At 51.9% G+C, this 19,605-nt stretch overlaps 8 protein-coding genes across 8 annotated transcripts; 3 read left to right on the top strand and 5 right to left on the bottom strand.

The window, feature by feature from the left end:
- Positions 1 to 393: 393 nt before the first annotated feature.
- N7510_003930 (uncharacterized protein) lies at positions 394 to 2,067 on the top strand (the record flags this gene model as incomplete). The annotated part of the gene is made up of 3 exons (XM_056975856.1): positions 394 to 466; positions 508 to 842; positions 904 to 2,067. The coding sequence occupies 3 exons, from the start codon at positions 394 to 396 to the stop codon at positions 2,065 to 2,067; spliced, it is 1,572 nt and encodes a 523-aa protein (XP_056835812.1).
- Positions 2,068 to 3,535: 1,468 nt separating this feature from the next.
- Positions 3,536 to 6,402, top strand: N7510_003929 (uncharacterized protein; the record flags this gene model as incomplete). Its single annotated transcript, XM_056975855.1, has 4 exons — positions 3,536 to 3,577; positions 3,631 to 4,090; positions 4,147 to 5,085; positions 5,141 to 6,402. The coding sequence occupies 4 exons, from the start codon at positions 3,536 to 3,538 to the stop codon at positions 6,400 to 6,402; spliced, it is 2,703 nt and encodes a 900-aa protein (XP_056835811.1).
- An 834-nt stretch (positions 6,403 to 7,236) lies between these two features.
- On the bottom strand, positions 7,237 to 7,569 carry N7510_003928 (uncharacterized protein; the record flags this gene model as incomplete). Its single annotated transcript, XM_056975854.1, has 1 exon — positions 7,237 to 7,569. The coding sequence occupies one exon, from the start codon at positions 7,567 to 7,569 to the stop codon at positions 7,237 to 7,239; it is 333 nt and encodes a 110-aa protein (XP_056835810.1).
- Positions 7,570 to 10,741: 3,172 nt separating this feature from the next.
- N7510_003927 (uncharacterized protein) lies at positions 10,742 to 11,797 on the bottom strand (the record flags this gene model as incomplete). Its single annotated transcript, XM_056975853.1, has 1 exon — positions 10,742 to 11,797. One exon carries the CDS (start codon positions 11,795 to 11,797, stop codon positions 10,742 to 10,744), a length of 1,056 nt encoding a protein of 351 aa, XP_056835809.1.
- A 1,680-nt stretch (positions 11,798 to 13,477) lies between these two features.
- On the bottom strand, positions 13,478 to 14,194 carry N7510_003926 (uncharacterized protein; the record flags this gene model as incomplete). The annotated part of the gene is made up of 1 exon (XM_056975852.1): positions 13,478 to 14,194. One exon carries the CDS (start codon positions 14,192 to 14,194, stop codon positions 13,478 to 13,480), a length of 717 nt encoding a protein of 238 aa, XP_056835808.1.
- A 674-nt stretch (positions 14,195 to 14,868) lies between these two features.
- Positions 14,869 to 15,786, bottom strand: N7510_003925 (uncharacterized protein; the record flags this gene model as incomplete). Its single annotated transcript, XM_056975851.1, has 2 exons — positions 14,869 to 15,128; positions 15,228 to 15,786. 2 exons carry the CDS (start codon positions 15,784 to 15,786, stop codon positions 14,869 to 14,871), a joined length of 819 nt encoding a protein of 272 aa, XP_056835807.1.
- An 823-nt stretch (positions 15,787 to 16,609) lies between these two features.
- N7510_003924 (uncharacterized protein) lies at positions 16,610 to 17,437 on the top strand (the record flags this gene model as incomplete). The annotated part of the gene is made up of 3 exons (XM_056975850.1): positions 16,610 to 16,637; positions 16,692 to 16,965; positions 17,023 to 17,437. 3 exons carry the CDS (start codon positions 16,610 to 16,612, stop codon positions 17,435 to 17,437), a joined length of 717 nt encoding a protein of 238 aa, XP_056835806.1.
- A 67-nt stretch (positions 17,438 to 17,504) lies between these two features.
- On the bottom strand, positions 17,505 to 19,343 carry fetC (putative ferrooxidoreductase Fet3; the record flags this gene model as incomplete). The annotated part of the gene is made up of 1 exon (XM_056975849.1): positions 17,505 to 19,343. The coding sequence occupies one exon, from the start codon at positions 19,341 to 19,343 to the stop codon at positions 17,505 to 17,507; it is 1,839 nt and encodes a 612-aa protein (XP_056835805.1).
- Between the last annotated feature and the right edge of the window lie 262 nt (positions 19,344 to 19,605).

Raw genomic sequence — 19,605 nt, 5'->3', positions numbered from 1 at the left:
TGGGGCAAGCGGATTCTAAATGCTACACCCCCCCATAGCCGCCAAGCAAGTTGGACACTGCCATCTTTTTCCCCTCTCGGGGATCTCTCGGGGATCACTGCGATCGTCTTCCCTTCTTGCAATTTAGGTTGTGAGTGTATACCCTTCTTTTTTTTCTTCTCCCCTTCTCTCCCTTATCCCCAAAATACCCCCCTTCCCTGCCGAACCACCGTGCACGCGAACTGCCGTCTAATCTCACTCTTGGCTGGCACAGATTCCAAGCCTGCGATGATTCTATTCAAATCCGGAGTTCTTGGCTGGAGGTATCTTGGTGACCGTCCGTGCGGCATGCAGCTCTAGCAATTATCCATTGCGTGAACCAAGGGAAGTATCTTCTCTACTGTGTGGCGCGAGATGTCCGAGAACAATCGCAAGTTGGTCAAGGCGCCAACATCTACATCCCGACCGCATGAGCTGGAAACCTCAGGTGTGTCATAGCCCCGCTGCTGCGAATCTTGCATCAAACAGGCCAACTTATTGTGCGATTCGATGCCGCTCTAGGTTCCTCTCACGGTACACCCGCAACCTCCGGGAGATCCAGAAGGCGGCGGCGGGGGGCAGCGGAGAACAAACCGTCTCAAAATCGAGCCTTTTATTTCGTCGATTCGAATTCCTCATCCAAGGAAAAACGAGCTCATGTGATGCGCCACCATGTCCAGGAGAAACGCAAACAACGCAAGATGTCCCATGAGACACTGGCAATCGAAGAAGATGTGTCGGAACCGAACGAAGTTGAAAGTCCAAATAAAGTGGAGGCGGCATTGATGAACGCACCCGACTCTCCGTCACAGGAGGGATCTTCGGTATGGGAGTACAGGCATAGTGTGCAACCATAATGGATGCTAACATGACACTTCGCAACAGCTCCAAATACGCTTCTCCGCGGTGAAGCCATGTCCTCATTCAACGGGATCATCGAATATAGGCTCGCCCGTCACCCTCCTCGATGCCTCTCGAAAGGATCCATTTTCAAGTCTTCCGATGACCTACGACCGGGAGGATCTAGACTTGGCAGACTACTGGACGAGCAAGTTGACCTACTGGTCTGGCCAAAACCCATATCTCAAGAACCAAATTTTCCGAACCGCAATGGGCCATCCTCTCTCGTTCCAAGCGGTGATCCTAGCATACTGTGCGCGATGGAAAGCGCAGCTATACGGTCTGTCTGATAGCAAGGAAATCCAGCGCCACGTCGGGCAGGCCAAAACATTGATCGACGATGCCGCCGCCTCGGGTTCCATACAGGTGAAGGAAGACGACTTGGCCATGGCATTGGCCGGGATGGCCCTGCAGGAAGAGCGATTCGGGAGCAAGGAGGACGCTCAGAAATACGCCGACTGGGCCGTCCAAATCATGCGGCCGCGGACCGGAACCAACATGCCGGTGGAAGCGTTCCTACAATACGTGCGGTATATCATGACACCACCGCAAAATACGACGATCGCCCCCGCCGAGCGGCGGTGGCTAGTGACCTTTCTCCGTGGCGCAGAAGAGCTGATGCGCAAGCACAACACGCCGGAGTACCTCACCCGCGTGCCTCCCCGACGCGAGGCCTTCCAAATGGAGAGTCCCCTATTCCCCCTACTCTCCAGCGGCCCACGCCCCTCACAAGTCCCGCATGCATCGCGCATGTACGTAGTCCGCGACAACCGGACGCAAGAAGTCAGCCGCACAGCGGCACTCATCTACATCACCGCGGCGCTGTGGGATCTCCAGGAATCGCCGGAAAACACCGATCGGTTCCTGCGCTATCTGAATACATTGGTCTGCGAACACCAACTCGATCGGTACCCGGCCTGCGAAACGCTGGTGTGGCTGCTGCTGGAGGAAGGGTGCGATTCCGATCTACGAGACCCGGAGCGTGGATGGTCGACGGGGGAGCTGCTCAAGACACACAAGCAGCTTCGGCCGGACCTCCAGTTTCAGTTTAATGAGATCCTCATGAGCTTTTTGACGTTGCGCTTGCCGATTCGTGGCATTGATGTTTTTGAAGAGGAATTGGAGGTAGGGACTGTTAGTCCGGCGTAGTTGAATATACCTCTAATACCTCGTGACACCTCTTGTGATTTCCATTCAGTACCCCATCCCTAAGATTGTTATTGTCAAGTTGGGAAGCAACCCCGTGCAAATGAAGCAGTCTACCGCATGTATTTGTCCTCCTCACCTTGTTTACTGCGTCAATATAATATTCAATGAAAACGTCATCGACGACGGGAGTTGGCTTGGCAGGGCTCGGGGACCAAGACCGGCGGTGGGTGTGAGCGTCATGGATCGACCCATCAGTACTACTGTGTACTTGGGCGATCCCATCGCCGCGCGGAATACGGGGATCCAGGTACTCCGAAAGTATCGGGTCACCAAACCGCGTGCGGAAAGGTACCGGCCAGGTACTCAGGATCATGGTTGATCGACATCATCGACTCCTGGTGCACATCGCAATTCGCTAGTGGTGTTGCTGTTCTTGCATTCCCGAAACCCCATGGAGAACAAGAGACAAAACTGGCTGCTGTGGCGCAAAAATGTGATCTCCTATTCGTATGTGCTTTAACTACAAACCATTATTCAAATGTTTTGGCTCCTCTCTCTGCCTAGGCAGTGAAACTGAAAAAAAATGGCAGAAAAAAAAGTGGCGCCCATCACCATGGCCCATGGGCAGGTCAGATCCTTAGTCAATAGCGCATCCACCTCTGCCCAACTAGGTGCCTGCTAGCGCTCCGATCTATTGGATCCAGCTCATCAGCGTCGCGGGCGATCCTGCTTTTTGCTGCCTCGGCGCAATTCCACACCCTTTCCCAAGGTTCGATAATCGCCCCCCGTCGATCCAGTAGTTCGTCCGATTTTCTCTTCAGGTGTGAGTCGTAGCTACCAAATACCATCTCAAATTTCAAATCCCGAGGGCTCGTGCACCTCTGGATTCTTGGGCTAGTGTATCCCTTGCCGCCCTGCAACCCCTGTTTACGCGGGTCCGCGTCATAGGGATCGGCGAGCTGGAGCTTTGGGCTGTGGCTGGGTGTGGCGGTGGTTGGCTTTGGTCTGTCTTTCTCTCTCGGAGTTGGCCGACTGGATTGGTGGGAGGGCGTGCCAGTGAGGAGGCCAGCGCGTCGGAGAGATTGCTGTGCGGTGACACCGAGAGCAAAGAACGAAGTGATGGAGTCATCGACCCGAATAGTCGTGATTCAAATCTTGGTTGATCCAGACTTGATCGATCACGACGCTAAACCCCTAACCACCTAGGTTCTAACTAACTCCGTACCCCTGTTAGCGAGAAAGAAAAGATCGTCGATCGCATGTACCCAGATCGGCTGCCCCTCTGTTTAAGCTCTTGCTTTTCCTGCTCTTCATTTCCTCCCCTTCCTTTCCTTTTCTTCTTCTCACCAATTCCCCTTTCGACCACCCGTGCCTTGGACACACGTGCTTCTCGACTGCACATTACCCTGTGACGCTCCAGGAACCTCCAGGAACCTCCAGGAACATCAACACTTCCTTCTCCTTCACCATGGCGGACCACGCAAGTGGCTTCCACCAGTTGTTCGCTCGAGTATGTCGTGTCGTTCTCTTCAATGATGGATGAAAACTAACCAGGTCCACCAGGATGGCTCGAACACTGGGAGCAGCTCCGCGTCCGCGCTGCTGAGCACCTTGGTCCTGAATTTCGCCATCTTCGCGGTCATGGTGCTCCTGTTCGTGATCTTGCGTCGCAGCCAGCGCCGCACATATGTTCCCCGTACCTATATCGGGTACCTGAAGCCCTGGCAGCGCACCCCAGAGTCGCCCACGGGTCTCTGGAACTGGATCTCCAGCATGTACACGCTGCCCGACACCTACGTCCTGCAGCACCACTCCATGGACGCGTACCTCCTGCTGCGCTTCCTCAAGCTCTCTTCCATGATCATGTTCGTCGGCTGCTGCATCACATGGCCCATCCTGTTCCCCGTCGATGCGACCGCCCACGGCGAGGGATCCCAGCTGGATATCCTGAGCATCTCGCACATCGCGGATTCAGAGTATGCGCGGTACTACGCGCACTGTTTCCTCGCCTGGATCTTTGTCGGTAAGTTGACTTGATTTGCATGCACCACTGGGCCCAATTGACCATCAATTCGCCAGGATTCATCTTCTTCACCATCACCCGAGAACACATTTTCTACATCAATCTGCGCCAGGCGTACTTCTTCTCGCCCGCGTATGCCAGCCGCATCTCCTCGCGCACGGTTCTCTTCACCACCGTGACCCAAGATTATTTGAACAAGGATAAGCTGCGTGCTATGTTTGGCCGCGACAAGGTCAAGAATATCTGGCTGGCCACCGACACCAAGGAGTTGGAGGAGAAGGTCAAGCAGCGCGATGACGCAGCCATGAAGCTCGAAGGCGCCGAGATCAAGCTGATTGTTCAGGCCAACAAGGCGCGCACCAAGGCCCTCCAGAAGAAGGGCTCGCCCGAGGAGGGTGCAGTGGATGATCTTCCCCAGCAGTTCGATGACGAGTCTGGCTCTCTTGCCGCTCGCTGGGTCGAGCCCAAGAACCGTCCCACGCATCGCCTGAAGATGCTCATTGGAAAGAAGGTCGACACGATCAACTGGGCTCGGTCGGAGATTGAGCGTCTCACCCCGGAGATTGAGGAGCTGCAGGCCAAGCACCGTGCTGGAGATGTCAAGCTGGTGTCTTCGTGCTTTGTCGAGTTCATCAACCAGTCTGATGCCCAAGCTGCATACCAGTCCGTCGCCCACAACCTTCCCCTGCACATGTCCCCGCGCTACATTGGTTTGGATCCTACCCAGGTCATCTGGGCGAATCTGCGCATCAGATGGTGGGAGCGTATCACTCGCCGCACTGCCACGATTGGCTTTATCACCGCCATGATCATCTTCTGGGCTATTCCCACTGCTTTCGTGGGTTCCATCTCGAACATCAATAGTCTGATTCAGAAGCTTCCCTGGTTGGGCTTCATCAACAACTGTCCCAAGGTTATTCTCGGTCTGATTACTGGCATGCTGCCATCGGTCCTGATGGCCGTGCTCATGGCCCTCGTGCCCATTATTCTTCGCTGTAGGTTTGAGAAGTATTTATTGGCTTCGTTGCAATTGCTAACTAACGCTCACAGTGATGGCCAAGTGGGGCGGTGCTCCCACCCTGGCAGCGGTTGAGTTGTCGGTTCAGAACTCGTACTTCGCTTTCCAGGTCGTTCAGGTGTTCCTGGTCGTCACTTTCGCCTCTGCCGCGTCCAGTGTCGTTGAGCAGATCATCGACAAGCCCAGCGATGCTGCCTCTCTACTAGCGAGTAACCTTCCCAAGGCTTCCAACTTCTATATTTCGTACATCATTCTGCAGGGGTTGTCCTTCAGTTCGGGCGCTTTGCTCCAGATTGTTGGTCTGATCGTTAGCAAGGTCCTTGGCAAGCTCCTTGACAAGACTCCCCGCAAGATGTACACCCGCTGGTCTAACCTGGCTGGACTGGGATGGGGTACCATCTACCCCATCTTCACGCTGTTGACTGTTGTTGCCATCACCTACTCCTGCATTGCGCCGCTGGTCATGGGCTTCGGAACCATCGGCCTGTATCTCTTCTACTTCGCCTACCGCTACAACCTGCTGTACGTGTCCAATGCCACCATCGATACCCAGGGACGCAGCTACACCCGCGCTCTGCAGCACATCACCGTGGGCGCCTACCTGCTCATGGGCTGTCTGATTGGCCTGTTTGCCATCGGCACCGGTGCCAACACCATGGCCGTTGGTCCCTTAATTTTGATGATCATCTTCCTGGTCTTCATAATCTTGTACCACATTTCCCTCAACAGCGCCATGGAGCCGCTCCTCAACTATCTGCCCAAGAACATGGAACACGAGGAAGAAGCCCTCCTTTCCATGGAGCGCAGCAAATTGAGCCACTCGGCCGACGAGCACTCGCAGTCCGACGACCTGGCTGCGCCCAGCGCCGTAGCTGCCGCCAACCGCGATAGCGGTGTCGGCAAAATTGACGACGTCGATACAGCAGAGAAGGGCCTGACCCATACGTCGCTTCCTCCCGCGCACTCCAAGCCCAACTTCTTCACCAAGTGGCTCCGTCCGGACAAGTACACCGACTACGCGACCCTGCGCCGGCTGGTGCCTGCCCCGCTCGACATCGTGCCCTACACGGAGGAAGCTGAGCGCGACGCCTACTGCCACCCAGCCGTCACCTCGCAGGCCCCTCTGCTCTGGATCCCGAGCGACCCCGCGGGCATCAGCAAGCAGGAGGTTGCACACACCTCGCGCGTCATCCCCATCACGGACGAAGATGCCTGGCTCGACGAGAAGAACAAGATCGCCTGGAACGAGGCCAAGGGTGAGCCGCCCATCTACGAGGAGAAGGTCACCTACTAGACTGGCCTTCCCTCCTGTGTCTTTGTGTCTGTCTATCTGTCTGCCTATCTGTCTCATCTGCAATCAATCCCTCACTTAGGAGGGGGATTTGGTTTGGTTTTTGATCTACTTTGATACCCAGCCGGCCAGTCTAGTCTTGTCTTGGACTGGCCGGCTCTCACTAATTGATCCCGGCCGATAATCGTGGTGGCCTGGGATCATATGGTTGGAGATTCATTTCTCTGATGCTTTCTTTTATTCATAATATGGGGTTGATTGATGTCTATGCTTCACGTCTGATAATGTTGCGGTGTGAGAATGTTGCTACCATACTGGAGAATTTCCGCGCTTCATGACTTTCAAAATTTGAATGGCAATTGTACTATATATAACTCCTTGGTCTTTGGTCTTCTTCGTATTGTAGACGTCAAGGTTTTTACTTGACTTTGGTGATGTTTTGAATAATGTAGTCGCCGTAGAACCAATAAGAACAGAGCACCGCCCATCCCGGTCGTTGAATTCGCCCGTCGGACAAGCTCGGCCATCTTCCAAGATTATCGGAACTCACAAATATCATTACCACCTTTCTCAGAGAGGCAAGTCGTCATAAAAATTAATTTGGTACAGGATATTTACTGTCCGTCTGGCCGCTCTGCCCGTAGCACATAACTCAGGATGATGCCGGAAAGGTCATCAATTTCGATTTTCGTAGCATTTTCGTCCTGCTGCCGTCGTTTAACCCCTTCCTAGCCAAAAATCCCAAAACCTAGCAGATTGAAGGGAATTATCTTCTTCGAAAATGAAACAGTCAGTAACTATTCATCAAACAAGTATAGACTGACTTTACTCACGAGTTTAATTGACTTCGTTAAGCCACACCCGAATCATGTCGACACCCCGACGGATAGCCAGAATTCGCAGGACAGCGCGGAGATTTTCTTCGTGGATTTCTGTCTCGAGGGGGAGGAACTTAATGCCCCCTTGGTTCCATTCAACCCACATCTTAGTGATGGTCCTTTCCCCCTGTTGCAGGTAGAACTCAGGAATATTACGTCGCAAGCTCGAATAGAAGGATGTCGCGAGCTGTTCAAATGATCCAATATTTTCGTCTACCAAAACCACTTCATTGATTCGGGTCTGACCGGCGAGGTTTATTATCACAGGAAGAAGGCCGTCTTCTGAAGCCATGATTACAGTTGTTGTTGTAGTATTAAAAAAGGCTGGAAACTGAAGGGGTTCGATTCGAGACAGTTATCACTTTCAAGGGAGAAGTCCCAGTGGGCACGATCAAGCAGACTTATATATATCCTCATCCAGGGATTTCACCAGCTTACACTGTTTTTCTCTTTCTTGCCGTTGTCTAAGCGAGAGCCTGATCCAACTAGTTCAGGTGTGCACCCAATCGAGACGAATTCTGATATTTGTCTCGTGTCCCATTTCATGCCCTATTCCCCGAATACGAGGGGGCTTCGCCATGTTTGCAAACTCTTCATCAGACATTAGCAGTAGTATGGGTACTATAAGCGATTGGTTCCATCGAGGAACCAACAAACATTTACAGTCTTAGTCGATGATGGGTTCCGCAACTTAGACGACACCGGGATAGCAAAGATTTCCCAGCACCCAGTTAAGAAAGTAATCCGTGTTATTCACGTTATCTACTTGTTCGATGCTACATCTGAAAATGCGGCAGTTCAGCCTGGCCATAATAAGTTAGCGGACTATAGACGTGAAGGTATTGGTCATCCGTTGACCTCAATATCTGAGTATGTAATGCTCAATAACTAGGTTGCGTCCATATGACTGCGAGTTCTAGGATGGGCAAAGAATTTTTCTTAGTTGCCATGATCTAGTCCGTGATCTGGTTCGTGGAGTCTGTATCCGGAGACTCAAACTAGAGTCTGGGTTTCTCGATGATCTGAAGAAAGCACACAGCAAAAATCAATGACTTAGAGCCTACATTGAGGTCACATTATATCGGGGGTTGGGAAACAATTCGCGAATTTCTATGGGGGATCTGTTTTTCGAATAGTGCTGCTGTATTTGTACTTACTTCTGAGAGCCATCTATCCCAGAAAGCATGTCCTGGCTAGTCTTAATGTGCTTTTAATATTCAGCATGGAACCTATAGCGTTAGATTCAACCAATCACCGATCAATAAGGTGAGTAAATCCATAGAAAAGTAGCCACTGCTGCTGACAAGATCCAATTCACTTGATATTAACTCTTTTTCACTCTATAAAAAGATAAGATGAGCTACGCATGGCACTCAGGTAACAAACGCCATTGCTCAGTAGCTTTCTGCATCTACACACGCCGGAATGGGCTTGAGGAAGAAACCCGCAGTGACAGCACTGCGTAGTAATTGATTCCATACAGTCCGATTCTCTTGGCACTCATACAAACTCACCGCCAATCCCATCACCATTCCTCCAGGGTTCTCTGCTCTCATTTCCTAGGATAGTAAATGAGGAGCGGCAGTCTGAGACGAAACAAGCTGCATCAAACACTGCGTAAGACCCTCTTGTCTGGATAAGGCCGGGGGAGAGGTTCGACAACAAGCTGTTTTATGAATGTTAAGGAGAGAGAATGTAGAAAGACTAGTTACTCAAGGCATAAAGCGTCAGCATCGGCCTGCTGTGTCAGGTGGCCGGTTATTGGTAGAAGCTCCGGGGGGGAAAAGGAGATCGGGTTAGTGGTTCGGAGCGTATTTTTTGTGTATGCATAGAATGTGCCTGGTCATAGACCATCCATACAGAACATCATAATAATGAGAAAGGGTGATTTACATTGGCTGGTTGCATTGACAAGATTCCTCTATTCGTTCCCAGGTGTTACAACTATCATCACTGCCGGGCACATTTTATGGCCAAGGTCTCTGTCAATTTGACAGCACCTACCTTGGTTAGCCCTTGTAAGAAAATGGAGGATGTATTTTCGAGGCTTTGGACTTTCTGAATTAGGAATCAATGTGCGACCCTCCCCTTCTGCGCAGCCACACAGAATGGCGATCCGGGCCCGAGGGGTTGGACGTGCAGCGCTAGTCAATACCATAGTTTACATCTTGTAAGGAGTCAGGAGGATTTACACACACTATTATTCTTTGATCTGCTGGTATGTAAACCCACTCCTGGCATTTATCGAAATGAAAGAACAAGGGCCCGAGGACAGAGGAGATTGTAGACTAGATGGGCAGACACGCTGTGCCGTCCATAATACATGATAGCCCCTGCTAGTTAGGGACGAATACATACGTGCGTCATCGAGTCTTGAGTGTAACCCGTCTCTGGCTTCCTATAGGCCAGTGTGGGAGATGAATTCAGCTAGCCTTGCTTCTGCCCTCGCCATGCTTTTTCACTTTAATCATAATAGTCGGGGAAAGGGGTATTTAATGCTTACGCAAACAGTCAACAAACAAACAGACGGAAAGGCAAACAGAGTCTGGTCTTTTGATCGATTAGTACGTACTCTCCCTCGAGTCCTGGTTTCATGTTGATTATAGCTATGGCCCCATCACAATCCAGACCCCCCACTCTTTGGCTAGTGAAAATTCCACGCCATCATGCCATCCTCGCCTCATTTTGTAGAATCCATAATCAGTGTACGAGATAAACAAAGCCCTAATAATAATAATTAATCTCTCTCTGTGTATACCTGACCGCGGCGTAATTGCAGACCCGAGTTTGAGTTGAATTTAGAATGCTGACACCACAAGGGGGACGAACCATTGGACACTACTCACACCGGGTGGCTGGGCCTTGCTACGGTACATATTGCTCAACTGTCAGAGTAGGATACCGCAGAACCAAGGTTGATGGATAGTTGCACGGATTTCTTCTACGAGCTTCTATAAGCGAAGTGGCGCAGTACACGAGCACAGAGAAAGAATGATGGTAGCACAAGCACATTCGAATTTATGGAGATATATCAGCTGATATACCTGGTGCCTGGTCAGGGAACGGACCAAGTTGAGGAAAAACCTAGAGATAGAAGAAAGAAAGCAGATTCCGACGCCAACGCCATGCTCTCCAGAGTTCGTAAGCAGATGCAAAGGATAGAAAGAAATGAATATGGTAGTCTGGTGAACACATAGGAGATCAAACCCAGATTTCAGATAACATCACAAACGAGAGGGAGACACGAGATATTGTAAAATGAATGGGGAATTCTGTGCGTGAAAATGCAATGAGATCTGCCACCAAAAGACAGATTGAAAGGAGAATAGAATCGAAAGTGTTCAGGGAACCGGTTGTAATGCTTTTGCTGAAAGACTTCAACACACGCTAAATCGTAGGCGAGATGTGCCTCAAAAACGATGGCCAAAAAGATGATGTTGGTGATTGTGGGAAGGGAAGGGGTTTCAAGCCCGGATGCGAGATGATCGGAATGCAGACATGTCAATCGACTCGGCTGATATGGACGAGTTATCATCGACTTCAATGGCGCCGGCGCCGGTCTCTTGTGTCGAGGACTTGCTGGCGGCAGTAAGGGCTGCGATGCGAGCCATGCGTGCTGCACTCGGGGTGGGCGGTGGTTTTGCCGCTTCCTTCGCCTTTTCCTCCTTCTCTTCGGGCGACAGCTGTTTTATCTCCTCCGAAAGACGCGCTACCTCATTCCTGGCCGTGTCGAGCACCATCTTAAATTTCTCTTCCACACTATCCAGCTCCATAGCACAGTCACCCGACCGGAGGATTTGATAGGCTGCCGTCTCGCAGAGCCCGTGTGCCAGCTCGAGTTGTTTATCGGCATAGTCAAATGGCGAGTCCTGCCGGGCTGAATTGGCACCACGAACACCGACAACACCAGGTTGTGACCGCATGCTGCGGACGCGCGGGAGACCCGTGGTTTCCGTCTTGCCGCCCAGGACAGCCGACGAGTTCACCACGCGGGAGTTGCCCAGCAAGTTGGAGCGGATTCCCGTGCGTGGCATGGTCGACATCTTTGCACGCCGGAGATTGTTCCTCGCCTTGCCGATGTTCTGCACAATCTCCTCCAGGGACTTCTGCGTGTAGCCGTCGTACTCGATGATGAGGTTGTGCCGCGTGCTCACGAACGTATACCGCTCCGCCGAGTCGAGAGACGGGGCCTCGTCTGTGCGACGCTTGTGACCGGTCTGCGGGCGTTGCTTCTCGGACTCGCCCGGCTCGGTTGTCGGGTTGGTGGATGTCTCGATGGCTTCCGGGCGAGGGCTTGCTCGCTCGGCGATTGGGACCATGTCATCGGTGTGGATGGAGCAGATCGAGCTGTTCTTCCGCCGGCGGGTTTTGCCTGTTGTATGTCGTCGGTATGTCTCAGCGAACTCGGCGTGTTTGGCGGAGGTGTGGTCGGCGAGCTCTGATACCCGGGTGACCCAAGCCGGGAGGTTGTCTGTTAGGTAGGTGAAGGCCCCCAGGGCATCCATTGGGGGTGCAGCCATGGTTGTAGCAAAGCGATTCACCCACGGGTCGCAGAGGAATTAAGAAAGTTCGGGGTATGATTAGATCTCTCCGAGAGATGTAGATTTCGTATGGTCGTCAATCGTGAGGTCGACCAGAATAATGTGGCAGGTCGAGGGAGGATAACGGGGGTTCCACCGGGTGGATTATTTCGACGTGATGGAAGCGGCCGAGGGCGGGTTCGGCGGAAAGGATCACTTTCAGCACGGTCGGCAAGATTTGACTTCCAACCACGCTCTTCTTCGCGTTGATGAAGAAAGAGAGCGGGAATATCGAGAAGAAAAGAAGGCGGATGGTTAGTTAGGAGGGGTTGGGCAGGGCACGGCAGGGCAAGACCAACAAACAAGAATCATAGTTATGGGGAAGGGAAGGGAAGGGGAATTTGGAAGGATCGGGAGAAACGAGGAAGTGGAGGGTGGGTGGTATTGGTATTACCGTGACAGGCTGCTCCCCGGCACTATAATCATGACAGCTGCATGCTGTACGACTCCTAATTAGATAGTACGTGACTAATGAGCGAGTGGACTAAAGTACCTTGATCGACGGAGCGGTGAGCATGATATTCAGGTAATGGCTAAGGGCATCTACGAATGGAGGAGTTGTAGGTATGGTGAGGACGAGGATGTGGATGTTGATGTTTGATCGTCAACAACTAGGGCCATCAATGCAGCCGGCGCTGCTGCCCAACACGTTGCTGCTGCGAGACTCCTATTTGCCTGGGGAAGAAATCCATTTCGAGTCCAACGCATGGCAATTTACGGCGCAGAGAAGCTGCTGCACTGCAACTTCGCTAATATGAACCTGGGACCAATTAGTTCGAGCCAACCGGGCCCTAGAAGTCAGGGGCCAGCCGGACAGAGCCACAACAGCGCCATCCGGGACAGCTCTGGCCCCAGGTCGGTCCAAGACAGCTGTCAAAGTGCCATCCTGGCCAGGGATTAACTATTCGCGCCATTCCCAAGACAGACATGACACGTAACGGTCGGGGACTCGGGGATCTCGCACGGGGTTTACAGGGGTGCTGCGGGCCTGTACCGGTGTGACCGGAGTTAACTTACATACAAGGCGGATCCTGCGCGGGACGGGCCAGAGTGATCAACATGCCCCCATCATTATTACTGGCTCATCGAACGGAATCGTGGCTTCTGGCCGTAAGCGAGCAGCAGCCATCCTGGAGGATCGTCCGTACTTTTGCGGGTTATTCCAAATCAATGGGGGCAGAAGACAATTACAGAGTGCTGGACGGGGGGGTGATCTTTGACCGGAGTAGTACTTTTTATTGTCTCTCGAGAGGAAACACCGATCGAATAGCACACACCTCACTAACTACTAGGGACTCATATACAATCCTCTCCGGCGATGAACTTCTGCAAAAGGACTGGATCGATCGACATCACGTGTGCGCATGGAACTCGAGTGGCATATTGTCGATGTTATAAACATGACTGCCGGCTCATCTAGAGTTAGATGGCACAGGAAAAAACAAAACAAATCCCCATATTGATCGGCTCATCTGCAGGAAATGGCGCAGAAAGAAAAGAACACCCGCCCATGATGGCCATCCTTCAGATATCAGGAGAAAAACAAAGATCATCGATCATACTCATAACATCATGACCAGACGACCGAAGCGTCTTGGTTGCCGGAGCACTGCGTGAGGCTCACTTGGCAAGACCTTTGACCCAGGCCTCCAGCCAGTTGTCGACTGTGCAGCGAACCGAGTTGGCGGCGTTCAGGGTGGACTTGTGAGCCTGCATACTAGCCTGAACCTGCATGTCGAACTCGCCCAGCTTGTCCTGAAGCTCCTTGGCAAAGACCTTGTGAACGGCCATGGCGCTGGCCGCCTCGAGAGCATCCTCGGGGACATCGGGAAGAGCACGAGGCTTGGGAGCGACGATGGGCTTGCAGGGACGACCACGCTTGCGCTTCAAGGCGAGGGTGAGGCCCGTGGCGATGCCCTCAGGCTCCTCAGACAGGGTAGAATGGCCACGCTTGCGGCTCTCGGTGGAATCCCAGGGGATATCCTCGGGCTCCTCGGACAGAGTGGAAGCCTCAGACAAGTTTCCCTCCTGGCGATCATACTCACCGGCCTCGATGGCCGTCAGGATAGCACCAACCTCAACATCCAGGTTGATGCGACGCTGATTGTTGGTAGCGATCGTGGCCGCGTTGTCGGCAGCACTGCAAGTAGCGTCAATGCCAGCAGCAGCGGTGCGACGCCCGGCGTTGAGAGCGGGTGCGGACTTGAACGCAGCGGGGGCAGCGACCTCAGCACCCAGGTAGTGCGTGCAACGTTTCTTCTTGGCCTTGCACTCATCACAGGCCTTCTGGCGAGAGACCTTCTTCTCATCGTTGGAAACGGACTTGTCACCGGCCATTTTGTTTTCTGCGACGCGTCCCGTCAGCACCAGATTGTTGTTCTCGACACGCCAAAAAACTAGAGGATACTGTACTTACTTTGAGATGAGAGGGTTGGTATGAGAATTGAAGAGAAATGGGGATGTGGGCGCGTGGCAGACACAGAGATAGTTGTGCGGGAGGGTGTACGGACGCAGGAACCGACAGCGAGGAAAGAACAAGATAACAGGGCAGCTCCCCAACAAGAAAGTCAAGCAGGTGCTCTTCTCACACAGGCAACCGCCCAGCAGTCCCATTCATGGACTTTGGCAATGAATACGAAGCGGTCGACTGAGATGGAAATCTATACTCACTGATACTATCAGAACAGAAGCTTTCGTCGATCTTGACGATATGCTGTGAGCGCAAGATGATGTTTAGAGGATAAACTCCGGCAAACGTTGCACTGCGCAGAATGAAAGAAAAGAGCGAACCGTTTATCGCTTCTCAAAGACATGAGAAATTAGTTTGAGAAGATCTGCTCGGAGGTCTTTATCAAAGGCATTCATTTTGATATTGAGAAGCAATAGCCACAGTTATGCATTCCCTAGGACTGCAACACTTTTGGTTGATAGAATGACAAGAAGCTGGCACAGGCTGATAGCCTGTTTTTCACAGAATTTATATGGTAGCTATTCCGATCCACAAACATGTATTATGGCCACAGTTCAGTCTCAATCCATTTATCCCCCGATGAATCCTTCCCATTGCCTTCCAAAGACCATTTCCACCGCCGAATGTCTTCTGGATTCGTGAGATCCAAGCGCTCAACTTCTTCAGGCTGAATAACCACAACTCTGAAATTCGCACGAGCGACGGGGTCATGCAAATCAGTGACTTTCTGCCCTATCTTCAAGCGTGGATCACTGGGTTCTTGCGATCTGGGCTGACCAGGTGGTGGGTTTCTGAAAGAGCCTGGTTTTCAGGTCAGCACGAACAACCAGACAGAACGACAAAGAAGCCTTGTGTCTCTCAATGCGACAAACAGGAAACCAACAACATGAGAAGACATACCTCTCATAAATGGAGAGTGATTGGCAAAGTACTTGGTCACAGCCTTCTCCCACGACCATTTCTCCGCACCCGATGCATCCGCACCGCCATAATCCTTGACCCTCAACCCCCTTTGAACCGCCGACCGGGCCAACTTCTCCTGTGCATCTGTCTCGCCCAAGGGATTCCCAATTGCAAACGCTTTTCCCTTAACCCGCCACTGGGCGTTGAGATCCTTCAGCCAGAAGACAGCCTCGATCTCCCGGCTGGACGATTCCAACTGCGCCAACTTCTCCATCCGCACATCGGTGGTGAGCGTGAACATGTCACTCTCATACAGAGAGGGATTATCGCCGTCTTCTTCCTGCTGCTCCATATCTTTGGCGCCGCTGGGGTGTAGTGTGAGCTCGGGGAAGAAGCCGCGGAAGCCACAGGTGCGCACTCGCGGAACGGGGCGGTTCTGGTCATCGAGCCCGATGGTGCCGATTGTGAATTCATAGCCGGGGGTTTGGCTGAGGTGGGAGTCTAGGATCCCGCGCCAGGATGCGCGGGATGGGCCACTTGAGGATGGGGTGGTCATTGTGGATGTTGAGTATAAGTATGCTGATGCAGTCGGAGGGCTGATGCGGGGACCAAAGCGATGAGTGTGGTTGATAGAAGTAGTATAGAAGTGTTTGAGGCAGAGTCGATGAAAGCTGGTGCGGCTACAAGGTCCCAATGGAACCAGGAACATGTGTACTCTATGCAGAATCGTCAGTCAACTTGCACAGAAACTGGATGTTTGTTGGGTGACGTTGATGGACGCAAGATATGGCCCGTGCGCCCATCCATTATCTGATTTGGCGATGATTGTTGTTCTGGACACAATTTTCAGCATCTTCATCTGTTGCAATTTGAACCATGTGAATAAACAGAGCTCAGTTTGCGGCCATTTACTCAAGACGCTCACTATCTTGTGGTCAATACTGCTGAATCTTGACGGTATCTCGTCGGTATCCCAAAAAGGGGCTTCATGCTAGGCGGATATCAAGAGGCTCAACATGCGGCTATCTGTGAATAATCGAATCTTAAGAAGGGCCCTGTATTTTGGATCCAGATGTCCCTCTCCCAGCTTAGGGACAACCCAACTGGCTTTGCGGAGTGTTCCTTTATCCCGGCCATTCTCATTGTCAACAAACACCACTCCAGGCCAGCTCTATGAGATACCACCAAGTCGACTCCAATCCAAAAGCCATTCACAAGGCTGTGAAACTATTCAAGCACAGATTGAACCATATTTCGCCACGAACTGGAAATTCGCCAGCGAAAGGGAGAAGAAGGGTTTCCTCGCACTCGGATTCTCCCGCGCTTTCAGTCAATTCTTCCCACTCACCCTCAACGATAGGGTAGAGACAACTTGCAAGATGCACTACCTTGCTCTCTTGATTGATGGTGAGTTCCAGCGCTGGCATCCCGCATCATGACCATCTCTGATCTATTCCTTAGACCAGCTGGAGAAGATGAACGCGTCGGAAATGCTATCCTATCGAGACAGGGTCATAGGCATTGCAAATGGTGCAATGCAGCCCGATAGACAAATCTGCCTTGAATGGATGCTTAGTGACACGATCCGGCAAATGCACTCCATTGACGACCTTCTCGTCCACGATCTCATTCAAGGATTCTGCACGCTCCTTCGCGCCCAGACGGCTGCAGAGCGTCTATCAATCAGACATCTCGGTCCGTACCTTGAGTTCAGGGAAGTCGATGTGGGCAGACCGTATGTACTCACATCATCGTACTCATGTGGACCGTGAAACTAACCTTTAATATGCAGATTTTATACCGCATTAATGAGATTCGGAGCCAATCTACATCTCACCCCCATAGAACTTAGTAGGGCTGCGAATCTTGAATCATCTGCATTTCGGTTCATGGGTGTCCTCAATGATATCTATAGCTGGAACCGGGAATGGAGGATTTATCAAGAAAGTCCCATCGATGGAACTCGACCTTTCTCTGCCATCTATATTCTGTCGCAAGAAACAGGATTGCCCTACTCGGCCTGCAAAAGACTAATGTATAACTATTGCCGGGAATTGGAGATTGTTCTTACGCAGTCAGGGGATGATATCAGATGTGCAAGTGCAGAACTGACCCCCGATATGGAGACGTATATCAAGGGATTGGAATATCTTATGAGCGGCGTTGAAACTTGGAGCCAATGGACCCCACGCTATAAGGAAGCGTGACATGACGAAACTTTACAAATCATTAAATTCTGAAAAACAAAGCCCCAAAAACGGGCATGCCAGGCGCCTAATTACTATTGGCGTCCTCGCCCTCTTCCGGCTTCTTCGACTTCTTCGTCTCAAGACCAGTCATGCCGTAAATGGTAATGAAAGCCATTCCTGAAAACGCAGCAACACAAGAAAAGACCAAAGCAACGATACCTCTATCAGTAAAGCCGGCGGGCAGCCAGTTAACCTGCCTATTCTGGCCCTGCAGATCAAGCAGGTCCTCCGTGTTCCCTGCGGCATTACCTTCATATTGCACGCCACCTGCTCGACAAGCTGCATACTGGTCTTCGGGAATGGACACTCGTTCCTGGATTTGCTGGGGAGCTTCGATCAACGTCATCCCCAGGCCCTGCGACAGGTGCCAGTCGATATGGCAGTGGAAGAACCATACGCCGGGGTTATCGGCGACGAAGCGGATGACGAAGTGACCCTGTGGCGGAAGAACTAAGGTGTCACGTCGGGCTGGGTACTTGGGGAAGGCCGTGTGGTTGGAAGGGTCATATGGGACTGGGTCGCCATCTAGGTAACTGTAGAAGTTTGGCCCGTACGCCGGAGCACGCTCGATGACCTGGAAGTTGTGGCCGTGCAGATGGAATGGATGGGTACCAGAGTCCCCGTTATTCAGAATGATTTCCACCACTTGGTTGTGGCCGAGAATATAGGGATGAGTGAATTCGCCGTAGATTTCGGAGTTGGTCGAGAGATTGCCGGATGAAAGGACAGAGTAAAGTGTCGGAACTTTGGGCTTGGTGTAGGAGATATTGTTGAGGAAGGCGTACCCAGCACCGTTGCCCAGGTCTTGCATGAGAACGGTAACGTCAATGGTGATATCAGGATCAGGCAGGAGGGGCTCATGATCCCAGGGCACGAGGGTGGTATCGTCAAATGGATTGAGGTCAGTGGCAACGCCGACCTTCATCACAGCCTGAGGATGGGCGGCCGACGCGTCGTATTCCAACCAATTGGTGTTGTTGAGTTGTAAAGTGGGTGGAATGGTATCCAACAAAGCAGAGTCGGCAACAGTCACGATAGGGAAATTTTTGTCCGCCGTGCTTTTAGTGGTGACAAGAATGCTGTATCGTTGAGCGACGGCAATATAAAGAATATCGGCCTCCTGGGGCTCCACATATACCCCGTCGATCTCAACAATGCGGAAGCTGTGGTCTTCGATGTAGAAATACTGTCCGACAAATGCTCCAATATTGATCAACCGTATCATGTAGGTTTTGTCGGGTTGCACGGAAATGCTTGTGTTCAATGTATCATTGAAGAGGAATGCGTTGGGAATAGGCTCTGCGCCTGTCGGGTTGGCCAGATTGATAAACGAAGGACCGATATCCTCGATCAATTCATGATACCAGTCACTCATCGTGACGGTGAACTCCTCGTCGTACATTTCGTTGAAGTATGCGTCGTTGTCGTGCACGATCAACGCCTGTCGATAGCCATCCGGGTAACAATAATTCGTATGGCAATGGTACCAGTATGTTCCATTCTGATTCACGGTGAAATTGTAGGTGTACGAAGAGCCTGGCAAAATCGGGCATTGGGTGACCATCGAGGGCCCGTCCATGTTGTTCGTGCCATTCTGGAACATGCCATGCCAATGAATGGACGCGCTCTTGTCTCCTAGACCGTTGTACATGTTGACAACCAGCCGGTCTCCTTTATTCACTTCCACCACGGGCAACGGCCATTGCCCGTTGATGCCGACCACCTTGCGGTCGTAGAGGCCATCCGGGTTGGCAGTGACCCAGGTCACATTCCAATCAAAATGGACAGTTTTCGCCTGGCAGGATTGCAGGCAGAAGAGAACTGCCGAGAGGCAGAGGAGCAGGCCTCGCACCGGACTGGCCATCTTGGGAGCAATTCGTCTATTGCCTTGAGAGAGGTAGGGGAGACGGACAAGACTCTTGCAGATGGAGAACCGACCATAAAAGCCAATAGCTACGGCATGACTAACAACTGGGAGAAAAGCGTGAAAATCGAGTCCGGGTATCCGGTTCACGGTGTGCGGGTGATAAGATTCTATTATCGATCTTGCGGTAATTTACACGATGAGTGGGGCTGCGCTAGATGAATTGCAAAAAACAGGTGGAGTGGGAGGGCAGCCCGTGCTC

Source organism: Penicillium lagena, assembly GCF_028827675.1.
Source record: "Penicillium lagena strain IBT 129212 chromosome Unknown utg000002l_segment0_segment0, whole genome shotgun sequence".
Taxonomy (NCBI): domain Eukaryota; kingdom Fungi; phylum Ascomycota; class Eurotiomycetes; order Eurotiales; family Aspergillaceae; genus Penicillium; species Penicillium lagena.
The sequence above is the reverse complement of the archived record's forward strand: the minus strand, read 5'-3'. Positions and strand labels throughout refer to the sequence as shown.